This window comes from Podarcis raffonei, chromosome 7 (assembly GCF_027172205.1).
Source record: "Podarcis raffonei isolate rPodRaf1 chromosome 7, rPodRaf1.pri, whole genome shotgun sequence".
Taxonomy (NCBI): Eukaryota; Metazoa; Chordata; class Lepidosauria; order Squamata; family Lacertidae; genus Podarcis; species Podarcis raffonei.
Genome location: NC_070608.1, coordinates 24,818,867 through 24,834,339, shown reverse-complemented (window position 1 = coordinate 24,834,339; position 15,473 = coordinate 24,818,867). Strand labels below are relative to the sequence as shown.

Here is a 15,473-nt window from a genome sequence, read left to right as displayed (position 1 = left end):
GAGTAAGTGGCAACCTGAGGATTTGCACTGCACTGCTTCCTTCTTTCTCTCCAGGGGTGCCAACTTGAATAAAATATTTTTTTGCGGGAGGGGGGCAACCAGGTAAGCCCCATCCAGCATAATCGATCACATGACGTGGCGCGCGCACACTATTTTGAATGGCAATGCCCATCAAATATTTTATTGCTGGGGAGTGGGCTTCTCGCGCGCGCGCGCCTGAGCTCGTTTCTCCCGTCTGCACGACGCTACTCAGCAAAGGAAGACAGGAATCCGAGGCGGGTTGGACGAGGGGAGCTGGAGAGTGTGTGTGCGCGCGCGTGTGTGGAGAGAGCGGTACGTGGTCAGGGGGCGGCGGCTCTGAGGGGGGATTAGCTTGGCTTTGCGAGGGACCAAGCAGCGCCGGGGTTGCCGCCGCGCGTCCCGCGCGCCTCCCCTCCCCTCCTTCCCACTGGTTGCGCGACCTGCCAATCCGCGCCGTAATCCTGCAGGAATTTCCCTCAGGCTTCAACTAGGAGTCGCGCTCGCACAGCCCTGGGAAAGGAAAGCCGAGCGGAAAAACGGCGAGTTAAGAGCGCGGCTTGCGACGACGACCGCCGAGGCTCCGCTCCCTTCTCCCCGCGGACAACTCCGGCGCCTCGGCCAAACTTTGTGGCGTTGCCCTGCGCGCCTCTCTTGGCCGGACCCGGCGCGAGGGAGAGAAAGAGGGACGGGCTTGAGTCCGACGAAGCGGCGAGGAGGCGAAGGCGAGCGAGCGGCGGCGGCAGTCCGGAGCAGCCCACCAGCCCAGCCCCTTCCCCTTCTGCTCCCCACAAGCCAGCCAACTCCTCCCTGAAGCGAGCGAGGAGGAGCGGCGTCTGCAGGAGCAGAGACCAGGGAAGAGGGGGAGCCCGCGAGCCCGTCGCTTCTGCCGGCGAGGAGGGGGGAGGAGGAGGAGGATTACTCGCAGGACCTGCTTGGGAATCTCTCCTCTCCAGCGCGCGCTCTCCTTTTTTTGTGGAGGGGGGGACGGGTCCTTCGAAGCCACCGCTTGCAACCCCGGGAATAATGTGGAACGTGTGGATACTGCTTGCTTTCGCCTCGGCGGCCTGCGTCTCGGCAGAGACGGTACGTCCCTTCTTCTTCTTGCAAAAAGATTTGTTTTTGAGGAGTGGGCGGGAGGGAGAAGCGGAGCAACCGTGGGACGAATCGATACTGGCAGCTTCCTTTCTCTCCCCCCCCCTCGCTTTCAGTCGCATTCCATGCAGCCGGCCACCCCGCAAGCCTTGCAGCCAACCCCGATGCCCCCTAACTGCTGCATTTTGGTCAACTGGTGCGGATAAACAACCCCCCTCCCGCTTCGTGCAGGCAGCGCAGCGCAGCCCCGCTGGCTATTTCAGCGCCTGCAGAAACTTCGCTTTACTTTCCCCGCTGCGCTCGAGGATTCTTTTTCCTGCCCTCCCCGCTCCGCTAGTTAGTGCTGGCAGCCAACAGCACGGAATGTCACGCTGGCCCCATCTGAGATGGGGGGGGGGTGTCTATTTTGGAAAAAGCCCCCACCCTTCTCGATTCTAGAAGCCCAGGGGTCGGCCCCGATTTGGGGAGGGAAAGGGTGGGGGCGACGGCTCAATCGGGAGGAAGGATGAGACGCCCCCGCTGTTCCCACATCTGCTGCGCAGAAGTTTTGCTGAGGTCATTCGCAAAAGATCAAAACTTTTCGAGCAGAAAAGGGGCACTTTGGTCTTTCGGCTCCTCGGTGGTGATATGCGAGACTGGGGTTGGCGGGTGGGAGGAAAGGAGAGAGGGCAGCCCATTGTATGTCACCAAGCAGTGATTTTCCTGGAATTGGGGCCAGGCTGTTGCATTGAAGGATGTTCGTCCTGAAGAGGCATTTGACAAAACCTTGTGCTGCATTTCTGATGCTCTGTTTGGGTGGTGGTGCCTCCTTTGTTTTTTTAATAAAGTACCAAAAAAATTGTCCGAATATAATGGTTTAAACCGAAGTGCAGATATGGGAAAGCTTTATAAATGCACCATAAAAAGGCATCCCTTTTTTTAAAAAGTGGGTGCATAAGACAGGAGTGTGACTGCTTTTTTAGCACTGTAGAAAAAAAGTTTGTAATTGATTCAGACCTCCGATGCTGTGGCTTCAGTTTGTTCACTTTGCCTGGAAGACTCAGGAGAACATGATATGATGGTGATTCAAATTGTGATCATTGTTTTGGGGGGGGGGCAGGGGTGAGAATCCCAGAGACAATCTTTAAGTTCAGCTTGATGGATCGGAACTGAAATGTGGATTTGGTCAGAAGCTCGCTATATGATAGCTTCTCCCCACCCAACAACAACAACAACAAAATTATATGCAGACTTATGAGTTAAATCCATCCCCAGCAAAGCTTTCTGGTTGGACCTGTGGGATTGATACGTTGCATAGATCGTTAGAATGGAATTGGGGAAATGTTTTCCCTCTTGGGGTTTGTTTTGCAGTTGACTAACAGGCTCTCTTTAAGTTTAGAAACCAGTCAGGGATTCCTCTGGGCTTTAGCTATGGTGCTTACCCAGGGTGCTTGGAAAAGGCTGGTTGTGTCCCTTCCTGCCTTCTGCCTCTGACATATAGTGGAGTTTAATTGTTGACGATAATACATTTAAGAATCGAATGCCTTTCTGGCCCTTGTGCAATCAAAAACCCTTCTTTCCACCCCCTTGCATGGAAAAGTGAGGGGAAATCTTTTACACTTTGCAAAATAGCTCAAATCCCTACAGGATTCTCTTGCTGAAAGTGCTTGTATCCCTCGAGAACTGGGAGGTTCAGCTGCAGATCTTGAACAATATATGTTGTGGTCTCTTCCCTCATCACGTCAGCATATCTGAAACTCCTCATGTAAAAAGATCTTGTGCTCTTTTCTGGCTGTATTACATCCTCTTCCCCGCTCCTCTCTTTCTGGTGTTCAAGGTTAGAAGTACTTCAGCATACCTTGAATTTATGGAATTTGCAGTTAGCACAGAGTTTCTCTCTGGAGTAGCTTGTTTGCATTTCCTATTCCCCTTATGCATAATACAGGCTTCAAAACTACTGAATAATAATGGGGAAGCCAAGCTGAAATCTGATAATAATATGAGATTTCCCCCTCGCCTAAGGATTTTGATGTGGCTTTAGTATCTTGCTCTCTGCTCATACAGGGTCTCTGTGTGTGTGTGTGTGTGTGTGTGTGTGTGTGCGCGCGCGCTTGCTTGCTTGCTAGGGTACTGTCAATGGGGGGGGGGGGGGTCCTGTCTCTGCTTGGCTTAGTATCATTGAGAAGCATTCCAGGCAATCCTGTATCCTTTCAGAAGTTGCAGTGAGGATAAAATAAGCACTTCTCTGTGGTTAGAAAGTGTATATAGGAACTAATTGTGGAGTTTGCTGATTTCTCCCTCCTTCCTCTTTAAAATGTTTTGGATGTCTTTGAGCTGCTCGACTTTGCTGTCAGGAGTTTCCAAAACCACTGGCCTGATAATGAATATTCATGTAAGTTTTCTGGAGTTAAATAGGACTTACAGTCAACTCCAAATTAAATGTGCATGGGATTGCAGCCCTAGGAATACTTCCACCAATACATATGACACAGCCTGGACCAACCACATGATGGAGTGAGTGTGCATAGGATTGCAATTGGACAGCATGCCTACTTTGTGGGTTAGCCCAGTAAATTTGGTGGAATTTACATTAAGGAAACTCACTTAAGAGCCGACTAAATGTGTTTATTACTGCATTGCGCCCGTCTCCTGGCCTGAATGCAATGATCTGATCATCTTAATTGGCGACGTCTTTCAGTGTTTGTTTTCTTCATAAAATGGGCATGGTATTAATTGGTAGTAGTTGCTCCTCCCCCCCCCCATTTGATCAATGGCAGTACAGTGGTACCTCAGGTTACATACGCTTCAGGTTACATACGCTTCAGGTTACAGACTCCGCTAACCCAGAAATAGTACCTCCAGTTAAGAACTTTGCTTCAGGAAGAGAACAGAAATCGTGTTCTGGCAGCGTGGCGGCAGCAGGAGGCCCCATTAGCTAAAGTGGTGCTTCAGGTTAAGAACAGTTTCAGGTTAAGAACGGACCTCCGGAACGAATTAAGTACTTAACCCGAGGTACCACTGTATAAGAACAATTGTTTAAATGTTTGAACATTAGGATTTCTTCACCACACTGTTCATATAAAATCTAAACCTTCATAAAACCTTCATTTTCCAGTTAATGCACCTGCTAATGGTGTCATTATCTTGGGTTTCTCTGACAAAAGGTATTCATGAAAGAGCCACTGCAATTGGCAGTACTTTCATATTTTATTTTATTTTTTGCATTAAGTTCTAAGTGGCTGAGCTGGTAGTCGTGCTGCTTTTGTCTGGATGCAGTAAGACTGATAGAGAAGGATGGTGTTGAACCCCATCGTATTGAAAATCTGTGAAGACTATAAAGAAAGGAGGTCCAACCCCACCATTGATAAAGAGGCATAGGCATGCATATATCCACAAAGTGCCTTCATTACATTAATTAGGAAGGATAGCGCAGCAGCACAGCTCAAATCTAGTCTTGGACTTACTGAACTGTGAATGTTAAGGAAGAGTTTGCATTGCCCCTGTCAGTCATCTTGGGGAGTCCTTGGCTAGCTGGTTCTACTTTTCTTGATGAACTAAAGGCTGCACACATTAAGCATATTTACATAGAAGTCTCGTTGAGATGAATGATGCTTCTTCAGAGTAAATGGATGTAGAATTGATGGTGCAAGTGAACAACCCACTCTGCATGGTCTTCTTCTACCCAGCACAAGCACTTTACGATTTTCTCTGGAGCTTTTTAGACTGAAAACAGCACCATGTGGATTTTCTGCAGAGACTACATCTGAGCTGACTGTACACATGCAGCGTTGATTCAGCGATGCTATAGCTGCAGTGTTAGTTCTTGTTTCCAAATGTGTAAATAGATCATACTGTTTCAGTACCATTTCCAGTCAGATGTGTGTTTCCAAATCCATCTGATGCAATGTAATGGCTAGAGTGTTAGACTAGACCAGGGAGACGAGGGTGAAAATTCTCAGCTGGCCATGAATCTTGCTGGTTCCATCACAGTCTCTCAGCCTAACCTACCCTCTCAAAGGGTTGTTGGGGTGATAAATGGAGGTGTGAGGGGATGGACCCATGAGCCATGTATGCCGTCTTGAGCTCCTTGCAGCAATGGAAGGATATAAACGTGATAACAATTCAACAAGTCATAGAATTGTTGAGTTGGGAGCAATCTTGTACATCTCGTACAACCCCCAGCAATGCAGGAAACACAGCTAAGGAATCCCCAGCAGATGGCCACCCAACCTCTGCTTAAAAGTCCCCAATGAAGGAGAGCCCACAGCCTCCTGTGGAAGTCCGTCCCACTGTTGAACAGCTCTTACCACCAGAAAATTATAACTCATGTTTAGTCCTTTCTTGTAACTTGAATCCATTGATTCAGGTCCTACCCTCCAGAGCAGAAGAAAACAAGCTTGCTCCATCTTCCATGTGACATCCCTTTATATATTTCTCTCTCCCCTTTAATTGTTTCTTTTTGGAGAGGTAAGTTCTCATCAACAGTTTCCCGGAAAGAAAAAAAAGGTGGTAGAAGTGGAGATGTTTTATTTTATTTTTGCTGCCCCCCCCCCAAAAAAGAGATGAGGAATTATAGACACTGTGGTATGTTAAATGAAGGGGGCACGTTTCACAAGGAAAATGGCATAAGGTTTTCAGTAAACAACAAAGCCATCAATTGTGGTGACCCAGTTGTGGCTCCTGGCATCCTACCCTTAAACTATGTTTGGATGTCTTGAAAACATTCCACGTTGCCACCACAGATCATTTGCTCTAGTTGCACAGTAGTTCCAGCAGGTAATAAGGTGATTTTGTCAGCCACAAATATATAGTGCAGCGATGATGTAGCTGTTCTACTGATGGATGAAGATTCTTAGAACTTATTCTTAGAACTCTCACCTGGGTAGCAGAGATTATTTTATGTCTCCTCTTTATGGTCAGCGCAGCTGGAATTATGAAGGGCTTAGACTTCCCCCAAATATTCCAGAAGAAGGGCAATAAACAAACATGGAATTACTATTCAGCAAGATCTCATGGATGTTCTTACCTGCAGGACCTTCTTTTTATCTAGTTCTAATAGAGCTTCAGGGATGCGGGTGGCGCTGTGGGTTAAACCACAGAGCCTAGGAGTTGCCAATCAGAAGGTCGGTAGTTCGAATCCCCATGACGGGGTGAGCTCCTGTTGCTCGGTCCCTGCTCCTGCCAACTTAGCAGTTCGAAAGCACGTCAAAGTGCAAGTAGATAAATAGGTACCGCTCCGGTGGGAAGGTAAACGGCATTTCTGTGTGCTGCTCTGGTTCGCCAGAAGCGGCTTAGTCATGCTGGCCACATGACCTGGAAGCTGTACGCTGGCTCCCTCAGCCAATAAAGCGAGATGAGCGCCGCAACCCCCGAGTCGGTCACGACTGGACCTAATGGTCAGGGGTCCCTTTACCTTACCTTTAATAGAGGTTCAGTGCAGATCAGCTATGCGCAAGATTCAGGCTGAAGACAATTGCATCATAGATTCTGACCAAACTAAGCCTCCTGATGTATCTTTTGCTCTAGGAGGCTTAGTTTGGTCAGAATCAAGTATGCACTTTCAGAGTTAACGCTGAATACAGTATTTCTGGTAAGTGAGCCACCATAGCTGCTAGCGGGCTGTGAAAATTTGTGTCCCAGACCTTTTAGATGAGGGACACATTGGTTGCAAAATGTGATTTTGATTTTTCCAGCTCTCCTACCCCATTACAGGAAAATGGGAAGAAGGAATGGACTGGAGTAGCCTAGAAGATGGTACGACTAGCTGCAACCCTGAATAGGAGCACTCTAGGCTGCAACATTTTGTTGCAGGTCCCACTTGAACCAAATGGAGATGCCCTAGCTCTAGATTTCCTTTAACCAATAGGGGTTTGGACTAGGTAGGCAAATAGACCCATCCAACTCTGACTCCTTTTCCTAGCTAAGAGGAGAGGCCTTGTTGGTCTTTAGAAACAGTGATGTGATCTAGTCGTCAGTAAAAATTGTGGTTATTATCTTGGATTGTATATGTAACGTGTGCACTAGCAGCAAAGCACGGAGAAAGACTAGTATTTATGCGGTTCCCATGGTGGTGTATCAGTTGCCTTGAATGTGGTATAATGAAGAATATAAACATTTTAAATAAACAAAGTAAATAGTCTCTAATAGCATTTCTTGCACTTTCTCCCTTTCTTTCTGTGAGAGTTTGCAAAGAACAACCATCACGCTATGCTTATTTTATTTAAGGTTAACTTCACTGCAGCACGTCTATAATGAGTTATTAATTAAATTATTATAATTAAACGGCTATTTAATTACCCTGGAAAATGAGTTAACTTTTCCTGGTCACCAGTTCAAATGTTTTCCTTATGGCGAATAATTATGTTGTTGTGATCCGGAGACTGAATAAAAGAGCACTTGTGTAGCTGCTGAAAAGCACTCTGTCGTCTTATTAGATGTGACTGTTTCTTTTAAACAGGGTTGTGTTGTTCTTTGAAGATGGAGAGGTTGTTTTAAGTCCCCTGTAAGGCACTGCTTGCATGGAAGTCATAAAGAACCCCCTTTTTAAATGTTTGCGTCTCATCTTCAGCCACAGCAAATAATGAGTGAGCAATTTGGGTTTGGTTCAAGACACATTGCTAAAGTGGTATAACATGGTTTCCTGTTGTAGCTAGTATGGGAGAATTACTTCAGGCTGTTCTGCAGACAAAACCTTGCCTAGTTGTGTCCTTAGTTCACAAGGCAAGCCAGGAGTTTGTGTCTGTAGCGCTGGTAATTTATTCCTAGACCTACATTGCACAACATAGTCTTCCTTGTTCACAGTGAAACACATTTTGCACCCCTTTTGAGCAAAGAGAGATTAATCCTTGATGATGTAATGATAGTTACGGTTGTTTTCTGAATTCTATAGTCCTGAGGAACAATAACATAATACAGCAATACTCAAAATGACACAGGTTCTCCGAAGCAACCCTGGGGAGAATGACGGTGCAGAGAGTTAAACCTTAAGGGATCTGCTTCCAACAAGCAGCGTGAATTATTTTTGTCTGGTTCTGAGTTTGCTTGGGGTGAAATAAGATGATGAGCAATATATGCATAATATTGCACAAGCAATCTGTAAGGAACAAATTGCACATCAAATAAATAAAAATAAAAATATGGTTTTCTTAAAACACTCGTAAGCACATTAACCCAATTGTTTCCAACCAAAAGCGAATTAATTTTGGATGGCATTATTAACATTGTGTTGGACTTCCTTGTTGAACACAAATACACAACACTGCATTCTTTTCTTCCTTCCTGCTCAAAACAATTCTGTGGTGTCTTGGAAGATCTGTAATACTGAAGGTGGCTATAAAATGAAAGATTTATTAACATTGCACAGGATGGTTAATATCTTTTCATTTACATCAGGGATGGGGAAACTTGTTCTGAGGGCCGCATAATGTTTTGGGGGCCACATTGCAGTGGTGGGTGGGGCCAGCGGCAAAAGTGGGTGGAGCAACCAAACAAGCGTCATTATCAGAGTTCAGGGACACATCCCAACCAGGCAGAAACTCTCAAGGAGGGTGAGAAGCAACGCTGGTGAGGGGGGTCACCAAGAAATAGTCCCAAGGGCCATATTTCGAGACCCAGAAGGGCAGCATTTGAACCCTGGAGTTGTGTTGCCCCCAATTTACATGAACCTTCACCATGGATCCCTATGGCAGATACTCAAAATATAGAATACTACTTTGCAAAATAAACAGCAGTGTTTAATGATCTAACTGACTTGTGTTCACAGATTCTCATCGGTATGCTTTCTCCTCACACCATCTCACAAACATGTAGGTGCCTAGTTGTCACTGACACCTTTAAAAAACACAATTGGTCCTGGCACTTGGGTTGCTGAAAAGGACAGGAAGCATGTTCTTCATCCTGGGTATGTTGCAGTCTGTGTGTGGGCTTGGCTACCTCTTCCGGCGAAGCATGATACTCAGTCATGTGATTCTCTGGAGAGCTTTTTTTTAAAAAGAAAAAGAAAAAGCCACATGGGTGGCCATATTGGAGAGGGGAGGGTGCTCTTTCTATCAGCTCAAAAACCTTCCTTTCCCACCCTGCCCACAGCAGGTTAAAGTACACGGTTCCCAGTGATCATTATCTGTATGTAGCTGAGTCCTTCCTTTCTCAGTTCTTAATCTCAGCACTGGAGGTAAGGCATCCAAATTGGAGGCAATGATATCAGAGTACAGTGGTACCTTGGTTTAAGAACAGCTTAGTTCAGGCTTCCTCAACCTCTGCCCTCCAAATGTTTTTGGCCTACAACTCCCATGATCCCTAGCTAGCAGGACCAGTGGTCAGGCATGATGGGAATTTTAGTCTGAAAACATCTGGAGGGGCGAGGTTGAGGAAGCCTGGCTTAGTTTATGAACAACTTGGATTAAGAACTCTGCAAACTGGGAAGTAGGTGTTTTGGTTTGTGAACTTTGCATTGGAATAAGAACATGCTTCGCTTCCTGTTGAGTGTGTTCCATTTGTAACTTGAGTTGCTATGGGAAAGCACGCCTTGGTTTAAGAACGGACTTCTGGAACGGATTAAGTTCGCAAACCAAGGTACCACTGTAGTTTGCAGTGCTAGGACTTCACGGTGTTGAGTGTGTGGGCCAGAGGGGTGGGACGAACGAAGAAGCTATTAGCCATCCCTTCCAACTGGTGGATCCTGCTCTCCACCTTCCTAAGTTCTACAGAATCGGAATCAATAACAATATTCTATCTTTACCTGTAATGACTCTTTTTTAATTTCGGTATTCATCATGAAAAGATTGTGTGTCTCACTCTCTGTGTTAATAAGATTCAAAGGCATAATTTCTGAATGGATCTGACATTTAGGGCCATGATGTCCCTGCTGCTATTGGAACCTTTGCTTCTTGAGGCAAACTTTACACAGTACGTTTCTCATACACATATTTTTTGTAAAACGCTTAGAGGTTTTTTCTACAATCAAGCAGTATATAAATTTTAGAAAATACTGTAAATAGGTTTTGGTCATCTCCAGGTATGTGCTCTTCTGATCAGATGTAGGTAGAGTTTATACAAACATAAAAGCAAGAGCCACTCTACTCTGCTGTTGAACACTGTGTTGACTTTTTCATTGGGCTCTACACAGTGAAATTAAGATTTCCTTCTGGTCAATCACTATCAGCTCAGACACCATCCATGTATATGCATAGTTAGGTATTTCAGTCCCAATGTACCGTATTTTACATTTACATTGAACAGCATTTGCCAATTAGTGTCAATTCTTCTGGAGCTCTTTGCAAACCCTTGCATTTTTATTACCCTGAATAAATTGCTTTCCTATACTAACGTTAATAAGTTACCTTATTGCTGATCCTTAACTTTGGATAATTTACATATCTTTTAGAGATAGCAGCGGGGAGAAATTCAGTTTGTTTTGCCCAAATTCACATTTCCCACAACAGTACACAAATTGAAATGCATATTAGGGAAACGTGTACATAAAGTATTGGTGAAAATAATATACAAAATGCTTTGTATCAGGTGAAATTGCATGCAAAAATTTGTATGCTAGGAGAAATGCACACAGTTTAACAAGAATTGTTTTCTTAAAAAAGCAATTGTGACACAGAAAAGTGCTGAACTGAATTTAAGGTTAGAAAAATGAGGAACTAAGAGAAACCAGATTAGACAGATCAGTCCTTTTGGGGATATCCCACTGTTTACATTCTTCCCCTAAATTGTGAGAGTTATCCATTTATTCCTACTCTCTGCTTCCTGTTCTCTAAGCACTTACATAGGGCAGGCCACACAACTTCTAAGTTTGCCTAGAAACCTTTGGTGAGGGACTTTGTCAAATGTCCAAGAACACAACACTTAACGGATCAACTTTATCCACATGCTTGTTGTTGTTGTTGTTGATAATAATAATAATATTTTTATCTATATGCATTTACACACACACTTTACCCCCCAATGTGCATTTATGTACACATTATTTGGCTGGAACACTGCATTACAAAACCCAGAGAAGTGAGGATTTTGAAACATGGCAGCTCTTCAGATTGCGTATTGTTTCCGAAAGTGTGAATTGGTTAGATTTGCCTCTAAATGCAAACTGAATCTTAATTTCTCCCCCACCCCAGTGCGCACACATCACAACTTATTTCTTTGGCTACAGCAGAACACTTACTTCCATCCTATTTTCAGCTGGGGTGGGGACCCTGACGGTGCCAGGGAAGGCCTGCGGGTACCATGTTGGCAACTCCTACTCCATGGTTCCCAGAGCATGCTTATTAGGTTTCTTATTTGGACGTAAAAGTGGAACGGAGCTGTTTTGAAAGCAAAATGTAGCACTGGGTGTTCACCATTTTGGAGAGAAGCACGTTCATGGGCTACAGGACTCTTGCTGTGTATCCTGGATTAGGATTTGGAAACATTTTGTTACTGAGTCCTGATGACAGAACGATGGCTGTGACGGAAACATCTTAATGTCTGTGACAGCATTTTTATCCTGCGTGCTCTTTAAACACTTCTGCGTTGTGAATTCGTGAGGAGAGAATAGAATCACCACCCCGAGGCAGAAAGTTTGAAGTAACATTGCTGCTGCTTTTATTAGCTCAATGAAAATTTCATATGCATCCCCCTGCACTCAAATACTGTACACAGCTTCCAGTCTTTGATGGCTTTGTTTATAATTTCTCCGGCGTAGACTCTTTGATTATTTCTTAGCTGTGAGGCTTGGCATTTCAACTGTAATGTGCCGCTTTTAGAGAAAGGAATCGCGCGAAACATGCTGGAGACTGAATGTCTGTGGAGCCCTTATTTGGCCGAGCATATTACGTTTGCTGAGCTTGGCATTAGCTTTATGTTTACACTCTGGCTTTCATTTCAGGCAGCCTGTGAATCCACAATCCAGTGAAGCTGAGGGATGGGGATTTGAACTGATTGACAATCTGGTCCTGCGCATGTTTCCTTTTGGTGCCCAAGCCCAAAAGTAGAGGACCCTTCTCTGTTGTGGCACCTTGGTGGTGGAACTCTCATTGCTCCCTAGATGGGATTCATTCAGGAGTTTTGCCCATTATGGCATAAGTGTCACGGAATCACAAAATATTATTATATTTCCCAATTCTGGAAACTTGGCCAACCTGGTCCAACATTCCTTAAGGCTCATTAACATTCCTTAAGGCACATCTCACTCTTCTGTGAAAGGGGGTACAGTTTAGGGGTAGCCAATTTAGCAGCCTCCATCAGCCCCAGTCAACATGACCAGTGGTCATGGATGATGGAAGCTGTAGTCTTAACAATATTTGGTTACAGGTCCTCTCTACCCTTCTGTTACGTTCTTACCTGGATTACAGTGCAAACATCTTGTTCCTTGTCACAAAATATTCCACAACACAAATCCTTCCCTCAGTGGTAGTCCAGGTCTAGAAAAAGTGTCCTTGTCTACTGAGCCCTTGTCCAGGACAACTTGACAATCTTCAAATTGAGGAAAGTGTAGGTGAAGCACGAATTTCATCTGGCTTTTGAAAACTTGGTTATGTTTTTGTTGTTGTCCGCTGGTTTTGTGTGTTGGTTTCTTTAGAGACTTTGATTGGGTCAGTAGGCCCAAATGTCTGTATCTAATCCATGGCAGTGAGTTATACAGTGGTACCTCCAGTTGGTGACGGGATCCATTCCAGAGTTCTGGTTGGCTCCTGAAGTTTCGGGACCGGAGGGACTGCTTCTGTGCATGCGCGCAGTGCGGTAGAGTGCTTCTGCGCATGTGCGCGTGGTGAAACACTTCCAGGTTTGCCGTTTTTGCAACCCGAAGTTTACGTTACCCGAGGGTAACATAAGCCGGGGTGCTACTGTATTCAGATTTGTTTTGTCCCAAGGGAGGCTTGGAACGGTAGGGATGAATTGTAGTCGCTTGCTTCTAGTTAGCAATACCTTTTAAAGAGCTAAACTATACTTGGACTATTTAAGTCATACATCTAAATTGAAAGGCAACATTCTCAAGCAAATGTTTGTTTTGTGAGAGTTTAGGCCACAATGCAAAAGTGAGTTCTTAAGGATATTGAAACCTATTACAGCATAAGGCCTTCTCTTTTGGATTTGGGCTGCTTTGCACAATGCATTTTTGCTCAACAAGTGCACTTTTTATAGGCGGGAAATAGTGTTGCGGAGCAGAAAATTCAGCACAATTGAAACTCTGGTGCTTTTCTGCAGCAGGAGCAGCAAAACCATATGCTGGAGTAGTATTTGCCAGTGTTGTAAGCTTGTGAAGTAGGGGGACAAATTTGGTTTGGTGCATGATTGCTTGGGTAGGGTACACTCAGACAGTGACAGGCCCATGATCACCCAGTGAATTGCATGGCTGTTGACAGATGTGAATCCAGGCCTCCAAAAGGCTCACGATTCTGTGACTGCTGAAGTGGTTGGGGGCACTGCTTTACCTGACCTCCCATCACTGCAGAGGTGAGATCAGCATGATACAAAAGCAACAGTAGAGTAGCCTGGCGTTCCTGCTGGTGTGTTTGCACCACACAAACTTCTCTGCTGCTTTGCCCTCTGGGTATGCTACGGTGGTGGCAGGGGGTCAGTTAAGTAGCCCTACCAACTGTGCAATTGTCAGGATGTCCTAATATAATGCTGCTTTTTCAATATTGCAGACTGTGCTATGTACTATAGGTGGTGTTGCATGGAGATTATTTCACCTGTTCAAGCATTTCTGCTTGACTGATGGAATGATTTTGCTTTCATTGTAGAACAATGCATCCCTTATAAGTGGGGAAGGAATGAAAATAGTGGGCATATGCAAAATGGGATGTTCTTATTTGGCTTATTGTAATAGATTTGAGAACATGGACCGTGTATGACTGGTGCAATTATTGTGAAACTTAAGTTATAGGGGTTTTTCCACTGTATCATTAAAATATCAATTTTAAAGTGCTTGCTTTGCCAGAATCTTCTTTGAGGGAAAAATAATAATCAGAAAATTCATGAACAAATACCACAATGATCTGATGCAGGGGTGGGCTAAAATTAGATCAGGATGTGCTGGTACCGGTAAATCTCTGGGTTATTTGCAGTAGGTTAGCAAGGGTTTCTGAGCCCAAAACATTTTAATAAACCAGCATACATGGCTTTTCCACCTAAACCAAGCTGCTAAAATGAAGAAAGGTAACCAGCAGTCAACTTGGATGCGAAGGAACAGTGAGTTCAGTTCAGTTCTGTACTGCAAAGAAATTCCTGGACTCAGAATGTGTTCAGAGACACCCTGTTCAATTCAAATTGGTTGTCGTTTGCACCTGACTCTGGTTGATAGATCAAAGAAGCCCTGACAAGCCCAAAGACTGCTCACGCCTAATCTAAAGAATACAAAGCTGGACTCATTTAAAAGCATATTCTATACCTTTCCTGAGCAAGCCTTCATGGAATGGGTGGAAGTTTGCAAAAACAATGCAGAACTCCCATTCATTTTTCTGGGCCTTGCTTATGAGGTGTGCCTGGAGGCAGTGTTAGAAGCTCAGATATTTAAGCCAGGGGCCAAATGGCTCCTTAAACCAAGGTTTCAGTCATCAAAACAGAATGCCTAGTTGCCATTTTGGGGCAAGATGGCTCTAAAGTCTTAATTTTCAAATGATACACTGACTGACTGATACTCAGTTAAAGATCTGGCTAGTTCAGAGGACAACCTTGAGCTAGGTTAAAAACTTACGAGAGCTTGAAGAAAAGTGACTAGATCCAGGGACAGTCCATATATCTATTGGCCCTATTCCTACCTCTTTTTCTTAATGGTGGCATGCACCATTCATAAAATTAAGAATATTATTCAGGGCAGTGGGGTGCGGTAAATGTGGACAAGCTACAACAGTTAACTATAGCGTTGTTCACTGCTCCTGCTCAGTCTGCACAGAAAAAGCATTTTGGTTCTTGAATTTCATTCTGATTATGCAGATAAAATATAACTGATAGAATTCTACAGGATGGGGTATTAGTGTGTGAAAACAGTCAAGATCCGCAGACATGCACCTCTAGATGGTGGAGATGTCAGGTGCTATCCTGGCCCCCAAGCATCTTCACTTGGTGGCAAGTGGCTGATAGCCGGGTGCAAAATGCTCCTGGCTAATTTCAAACACTGCCTAAAGGGTTATGCCCAATTAGTACAAAAACATTTTTCTGTTTGTATTTTTTGAAAGAAAGAAAGAAAGAATTAGCACTTAAATGAAAGAATGCTTACCATCAGCTGTGTTCACATGGCAGTTTATTCCGTTTTCGTGGCTTTCCCCTAACAATTCATGTTGTGCAAGTCTAGGGCTCATTTCTGTGTTCGCTTCCTTGCTTTGCATTTGTAAGAAATCAATATTTTATTGTGGTGGCACTCACACTGTGGAACTCGCTGCTTGTTTACATAAGGA

General features: G+C 44.5%; 1 protein-coding gene across 2 annotated transcripts in view; it reads left to right on the top strand.

The window, feature by feature from the left end:
• Nucleotides 1-405: 405 nt before the first annotated feature.
• SDC2 (syndecan 2) overlaps nt 406-15,473 on the top strand; it is a 67,430-nt gene continuing 52,362 nt past the window's right edge. The window contains exon 1 of one of the 2 annotated variants that reach the window (XM_053395589.1): nt 406-1,104. In XM_053395589.1, coding sequence (XP_053251564.1) covers nt 1,045-1,104 — 60 coding nt within the window. In that variant the 5' untranslated portion in view covers nt 406-1,044. The remainder of the gene's footprint in view (nt 1,105-15,473) is intronic. The other variant, XM_053395588.1, reaches the window with a different exon arrangement.